The sequence below is a fragment of the Onychomys torridus genome, chromosome 4 (assembly GCF_903995425.1).
Source record: "Onychomys torridus chromosome 4, mOncTor1.1, whole genome shotgun sequence".
Classification (NCBI taxonomy): domain Eukaryota; kingdom Metazoa; phylum Chordata; class Mammalia; order Rodentia; family Cricetidae; genus Onychomys; species Onychomys torridus.
This window is the reverse complement of record NC_050446.1, coordinates 93,109,961-93,117,216: the sequence shown is the minus strand read 5'-3', so window position 1 is coordinate 93,117,216 and position 7,256 is coordinate 93,109,961. Positions and strand designations below refer to the sequence as shown.

General features: G+C 52.1%; 1 protein-coding gene across 1 annotated transcript; it reads right to left on the bottom strand.

Moving 5' to 3' along the window:
* Positions 1–4,479: 4,479 nt before the first annotated feature.
* On the bottom strand, positions 4,480–6,518 carry Chst14 (carbohydrate sulfotransferase 14). Its single transcript, XM_036185238.1, has one exon. It carries the CDS (start codon positions 6,392–6,394, stop codon positions 5,264–5,266), a length of 1,131 nt encoding a protein of 376 aa, XP_036041131.1. The 5' UTR covers positions 6,395–6,518; the 3' UTR covers positions 4,480–5,263.
* Between the last annotated feature and the right edge of the window lie 738 nt (positions 6,519–7,256).

Sequence of the window (7,256 nt, the reverse complement as noted above, 5' to 3'; positions counted from 1 at the left end):
CATACGTTGACATACATATAAATACAAAATAAAATATTTTAAAAATAAAAATTGAAGCTGGGTAGGGGTGGTGCACGCCTTTGATCATAGCACTCAAGAGGCAGAGACAGGTGAATCTCTGCGAGTTCGAGGCCAGCCTGGGCTACAGAGTGAGTTCCAGGACAGCCAGGACTACATAGAGAAACTCTGTCTCAATAACCCCCCTCACTGCCCCCCACAAAAATTTTAGAAACAAACAAACAATCAAGAGCTTGGGAGCTGGGTCAGGGAGTCAAAGCTCCAGGCTCTGCGTTTGAATCCCCACTACCCATGCACAGCGAAGCATAGTAATGCATGTGCTCCTCTGATGAGATGGGAGATGGGGACAGGAGATTCTCTAGAAGCTGAAAGCCTAGGTGCCTGGCATCCACAACGACAAAGCATGGAGGAACCCTGACTCAACAAGGTGAAAGGCAAGGACACGCTCAAGGTTGTCCTCTCTCCCACCTCTGCTATGGCATGCATGTGCCCATACTCACATACAAAACTCTCTCTCTCTCTCTCCTCTCAGCTTAATTAAATATTTAAGAAACATAAGCCACAAAGGCTGGGGATGCAGCTCACTGGTAGAACGCCTGCCTAGCATGAGCAAGACCTTGAGCCAACACCCAGCACAACTCAAGAAAATGACATCAACAGAACCCCAAGGGGGATAATAGGTACATAAGTCAAAATGGCATACTGATTCTGTGCGGCAGCCACGGGCTCACACTACTAGAATCTTAACATCTTTCTTTAGCTGACCTTCTGGGAAAATGCTGTCGGCTGACAAGGACCTTGGCACCTTTCTTTCTCCTCAGTGCCCATGTTTCCCAGGTGGCTTCCAGCATGGTGATCATACCAAACACTGGGCTACAGTTCATCCATAGAGACAGCCTTCTGATGGGATTTCTCTGACAGTCCTGTGATAACCAGACTTGGTGGATCCAGGACTCTCCCTGGCTTTGCACCTCACAGACACAGGCTCTTCCTGACTCCCTGCTGGCCAGCCCGGAAACTCACTGTATGCATCAGCCTTGTTTCAAACTCACAGCGGAGAGCTGAGGGTACAGGCATAGCTACATGCCCAATAAAGGTCTTGTTTCCTCCCTCCCTCCCTCCCTCCCTCCTTCCCTCCCTCCTTTCCTTCCTTCCTTTCTCTTTAAGCCAAGACTTTAGAAATCTTCTTAGTCTCCCAAGTACTAGGAGTACAGTTTACCCACAATGCCTGAGTTCTTTCAGTAAATTTCTTGCACATGGAATTCTGTATTCACAACCACTTGGAAAATCTGAATCAATTGCATTCAAGGTCTGGGGTCAGCAGCACCAGAAAGTTGACTTTTGGGGTGGACTAGCCTGGGGAATGTTGTCAGATTTGGAGAAGCCCACGGACAGAACCAATTCTCCAGTGTTAGGGAAGAAGTCTGGCAAAGGGTACAAAAAACTCAGAAGAAAAAATGAACATCCGCACAGCACACACAATGGAGGACTCGGTCACCTACAACACAGCAAGCACATGCTCACTCACCAGCCAGCTGGGTTTCTATCCCAGGTTCTCCTGCTTGGGCTTGATTTCCTCTCCTGTAGGATAGGGACAGATCTCACTGAGGGACTGGGGCTGAGGCCTGAGGATAGGGAGGAATACATCTAACAGAGGGCCCGGGCTCTGGCAATTTAGAGCAGCTGCTTTAGTTACTGGTGTTTTTAGAACTCTGAAAAGCAGAAGAGGGCTTGTAAAAGAAAGGCACTGGGTCCATCCTAGGAGCCTGGCTTCTCTGGTGACTGGATCCCCTAGGAGAAGCGAGGGTTCTACGTTTTCCAAGGGAGGTGCGTGCCTTTATGGCTTCCTGCAGGGTCCAGTATGCTGTGTCCTCCTGAAGGGAGAGGAAAAGACTTGAGAATTTAAGGTGATTTCTATGCAGCAGCTGCAGAAAGGCAGAGAATGGGCAAGCACTGGTGCTTGGAAGTGGAGTCAGGGTCCAGACTCAGGAGACCCGACAGAAGTTAGTGCTGGTTTCATCCTTCTGTGTCCAGGGAACCTGAGTTCTTGTGGGTGGAGTTACTTTAAGGGGTCTTGTTCTCCTAGGGGCCAGCTTACAGCATAGGGTTGGGGTCTGTGTAGGGTCACAGCCGACCCAGGGAAAGGCAGGAATCCTCAGAAGATTCAGTTTTAGAGCCCTGTCCTGAAAACTCCCTTGCCCTGGTGATCCAGAGCCCACGGCACCCTTCAATTCTGGCCTGGCACTCAGGGTAAGCCAGGTCCCACTAGAACCAGCAGGACCCACAGCTCTTTGACATTTCCTTGGGGACCTTTCTTTTAAAGAAGTCCATTTCCCGGGAAGGAAATTTAGTGACAGATTCCTTGGCTGACTCTGAGCAAGAATGGCTGTTTGTCTAAGCAGATGCTGTTTGTCTTGTTGCTCTCTCCGTCCTTACTACTTCGCTTCTCCTTCTGTGTCACAGCTGTCCACCTCTGGCCACCAGGATGCCCTGGGACCCAGCATCCCTTTCCTCCAGGCAGACAAGAGCCAATACTCAATCCTATCAAAGACCTCGCTTGCGCCCTTCCCCTTCAGAGTGGGGTTCCGGGAGAAATCCGCCCCACCCACAAGTCCATCATGTAATCCTGCCTTTCTATGCTTTCTTCTCTCTGTTCCCACACTCCACAAACTTTCTAGATCTCCCAGTGTGGTCAGTTGGCCCATCTGTCTGTCTGTGTGTCTGTCCTTTTCTTTTTCCCTCCTAACTGGGGGCATGTACACCTGGGGTGGACCCTTTGGGTGGGCCACTCACTCTCTCTGTGCCAATTGCCACATCTGTAAAGCAGGACAACACTGTAGAGAGCTGAGCTCCAGTATTAAAGGGAAGGACAAACAGCTGGGCCTCACACCCTCTGGGCTCCCTAGGGTGCCGCGCTCTAGTGGTGCTAGGCAGGTGACCAGTGGGTGACACAGCCTCGGAGTTTCGGCGAGGCCCAGGTGAGAGAGACAGTGGGTAAGAGGGGAAGGGGGACTGCTGAGGTCCTTGAGGCCCACAGGACTTTTGACAGTCCCTTTGTAGTCCTCAGGTCTCCCCTTGTTCACACAGCAATGCCTTCCTTTTGTTTGAAAATGCTGGGGTGGGGTGGGAGCTCCTCGGTTAATAGGTATTCCTAGCTGGCATGATGGTAGACCCCTATAATTCTGGCTACTCCGGAGGCTGAGGCATTAGGACTGTATGTGTAAGTCCAGCCTAGGTATTGTAAGACCTGTCCCCACCAACTCAAAATAAAATATATATATATAGTGGGGCCACCTTACCTTATAAAAAGAGAATTAGCCAGGCGTGGTGGTTCATGCCTTTAATTCTAACACTGGAAGTCATGAGGCAGGTGGATCTCTGAGTTGGAGGCCAGCCTGATCTAGGGCAGCCAAGAGATGGAACTCTATCTCAAAAAAGCAAAAACCTAAAAGCCAAAACTAAACCAAAATTAAAAAAGAAAACACACACACACACACACACACACACACACACACACACACACACACAAACACACACACAAAACCCAAAACCAAAACCAAACCAAAAGTAAAAACAAACACCAAAACCAAAAAAGAAAAAAAAAAATTATTGACATGTCCCTGCCTAACCAAAGATAATGCAGAGTCCATGCCTCACATTCATTCCCGTCTTTTTTTTTTTTTTTAATTTTATTTACTTTACCTTTAATCATGTGTATATGTGAGGATATGCCATGTGTGTATGGGGACCCACAGAGGTCAGAGCTGTTGAATCCCCTGGAGCTAGAATTACAGGCAGCTGTGAGCCACTAGAGGTGGGTGTTGGGAATTGAACCGTCCTTCTAGACTTAACCTCTGAGCCACCTCTCCAGGCCTTACTCCAGTCACATGTTCTTCATACCTGATGGCACACCATATAGCTCTGGCTGGTCTGGAACTCCCTATATATACCAAGCTGACCCCAAACTCACAGAGACCATCTGCCTCTGGCCCCAGGATTCATGGATTAAAAAGTGTGCACACTCCCCTTTTTCGGCTGATGTCATTTTGACAGGCCTTACCTTTTAAATGGCATCTTAGAAACTGAGTCTGTGAGCCTATTAGAAGTCCCAAAGGCTCCATGGTGTGACAGGGGCCACTGGACCTGTTTAAGCAGGTTTGGTTAAGTCTTACTGTTTCCACCAGCAAGCTTACTCTTTTGATCTGGGGATGCAAGCATCTAGGGGTCCCCCAACACCCATGGGAATTCGGGGCAACCCAGAAACACCCATTTTGTATACAAAACAGCTTTATTAAAAGTCAGCCCTTACAAGGATACTATCAAAATATACACATTAAACTGAACATGGTAGCAGTGCACGCCTTAATCCCAGTACTCAGGAGGCAGAGGCAGGCGGATCTCTGGGTCTACAGAGTGAGTTCCAGGACAGCCAGGGCTATACAGAGAAACCCTATCTCAAAAAACTAAAACAAAACACACACATATATTTATACACATTTTAAATAAATGCGTTAGACAAGTAACAGCCAGATACACCGGCCACAGACACAATTGAAAAGGCTTTGTAGGGAAGGGAAGCTTATTGAAGATACTTCAAGAGTCCTAGGAAGGGGTCAGGCACAGGGGTCTTTGGATGCTTGAGGGGCCGGGTCTTAGAGCTGTGAGGTAAGGGCCCTACTTCAGTTTTTCTTTCCTTGGAAAGATGGAAATGTGTAGGAAAGTGCAGGAAAATTTAAAGGCTGGAGTCGAAAGGCTCAAAATTCATTCCTAAGGCACCACAGCTCACTCCAGTCTTGAGGTTCATGGGGTGGGCAAATGGGGTCAGAGTCATTGGTCCTAGGCACAGTCGTGTGCTTGGCTGGTACCACCTTTGGGATTTGGCCACAGGTTAAGTAAGTTACAACGGACCAGGTGGACTGCACAAACTCCGCAGCCAGGGGCCTGGAGTCAGTCTTTAGATCAAACATATGACTTTAGCAACACATTGGTGTCCGGCCCTGCCAGACAAGGATGCCGCAAGCCCTAAGGGAGTCCACCAGTGAGAGCAGTAGGCCTCCTGTCTGGATCTACCCTCTGAGCCACTGTGGGCGCTCACTGCGGACAAGGACAGCCCGAGGACAGTCCCAGCCACTGAAATATGGAGCCATCTAGAGAAACTAGCAAGCCCCAGAGCCATGGGTTTCTCTAAAAGGCACTCCAAAGCTGGTGTCATTAAAACCAAACTCCAAAAGCCGCTGGCCCACCGTCACTGGTGACAGGCTTCCTTGGTGACATTGGGCAGTGGGTAAGCAAAGAGGGAGAAGTCCAGGATATACTTAGGCAGCACATCTTGAAGCAGGGCCCGTGGGGCATTGCACAAGTGGTAATGCAGACTTTCTGGGCTGGCCGGCCGGTACCAGGCCTGGCGGGCTGGGAACCGGACATGGGGTGGGGCCCGCACCCACTCCAGCACCTGGTTGGCATCAGCTTCCAGCCTCTCATACGAACCCACAAAGTCGTAGTGCACAGCACATGGTTGGCAAAGGTGGTAAACCGGCATCCAATGCTCATTCATGTGCTCAGGGTCCTCATCCACCAGGTATCTCAGGAACTCTGGGAAGGTGACGTCGTCCCCTGCAGGACTGGGGCCAGCTCCAGCCCTGTAGCGCCTGACAATTTCAGCTCCATAGCGCTGCTGGTACTCTCGGATTTCCCCAAACTTGTTGCGGTAAGCAGACAGGAGGCGTTCCAAGGGGTCTCGCACAAATAGGAACTTGAAGTAATGCTGCAGACGGTAGCGAATCTCCTCAGGCCGCAGGTCTGCCAGAAACACTAGGTCACTGCGGTGGTCCATCTTGAGGCGGACATCCACGTTGTCCAGGACACCCGCCAGCACCTTCAGCACGCGCTTCCAGTTAGAGCAGGCCACTTTGGGGACGTAGCAGTAGAGGAAGCGGTAGCGGTCACTTACGAGGATGTGGCGCAGCAGGGTGCGCCGCTGTCCCACCGGCAAGTCCCAGGGGTCCCGGGGCATGCCCGGTTGTCCGCACACCGCCCTCAAGGTCCGGTTTCGGACGTCCTGCCGCACTTGTAAGTCCGAGTCCCCAGCATCCAAGGATAGGCCTCCAGGCTTGGGAGCTGTCCCACGCCAGGCCGAGTCTTTGTGGCTGGGAGGGTGCAGGGGAAGGGGTTTCATCTCCGATAGGATGCCCCGCTCGATCATGAGCAGTAGCCCGCTGGAGGCCACGATCACTGCAAACATCAGCATGGACGGCAGCAACAGGGGTGGTCCCCCGAGCCCAGCACGGGCCCTACTCAATGGGGCCCGCCTAGGCGTGCGGCCCAGGGGCTCGGCGCCTTTTGGGGCCGCCAGCGGGGTTAGAGGGCGAGGGAACATGGTGATCCGGACAGACCTCGCCGACCTCGGGGCTGCTGAAGAGGCGACAGCAGCTGGGGCTGGAGAGCTTGGGAGGGGAGGGTTAGTGGGTGGCCAGCTCTCGGGTGCAGCGAGGGACCAGGGCCGGATGTCCCGCCCGGCCGCTCTCCACCCCGCCCCCCGCCCCGCCGCATTACAGGCTTGAGGGCGGGCCCACGTTGGGGTGGGGGGGCGGGAAGAGGGGCGGGTGCCCAAGTCGCAAGAGCTGTCTGGGGAGGCAGGCGGAAGGCAGACCCTTGCCCAGGAGAGGACGCTTGAATCAGGGCCACTCCAGACCACAGGGCCTGGGGACAAAAGCTCAATGAGATCTGGAAAGCGGAAAAGAGCTGGGCTGAGGTCCCGCGTCTCACAACATGTGCCCTCTGGGAGCTGAACATGACTTGCACCCACCATCCTGTCTTAAACTGCCCTGGCAGAGCCGTCCCTCCAACGATGATCTGAAGGCAGGGCGACCCATCAGTGCGGGTCCAGACATAAAGATCTATCCTGACTGGAAGCCCAGTCCTTAGCAGCCCTTACCTCCCTCAGTCCAGGACAGGGCCACTCTGTCAAGCCCCGGCTAATGTCTTCATAGTGACATTTTGGTTTACTAATCCTGGGGACCACAATGCTTATCCACTTGGCAATGCTGATCTATGTCTGGGCAGAGGCTAAGGACAAGTACCTCGAGACCACATGTGGCCAATACACACTTCAAGATAACCTGCAAGTGGACAGAAAAGAGGCTCGTTTGGAGCTAAGATGTGCCCAGTGGCACCAGGGTGGCCATGTAGGATACAGTCAGATCCCAGAGTGCTTTGAAAGGCAGTATTCAACCAGTCCC

Bases quoted from the DNA above. Each gene is read 5' to 3' on its own strand.
- Chst14 (XM_036185238.1), bottom strand. From the start codon at position 6,394: ATGTTCCCTCGCCCTCTAACCCCGCTGGCGGCCCCAAAAGGCGCCGAG.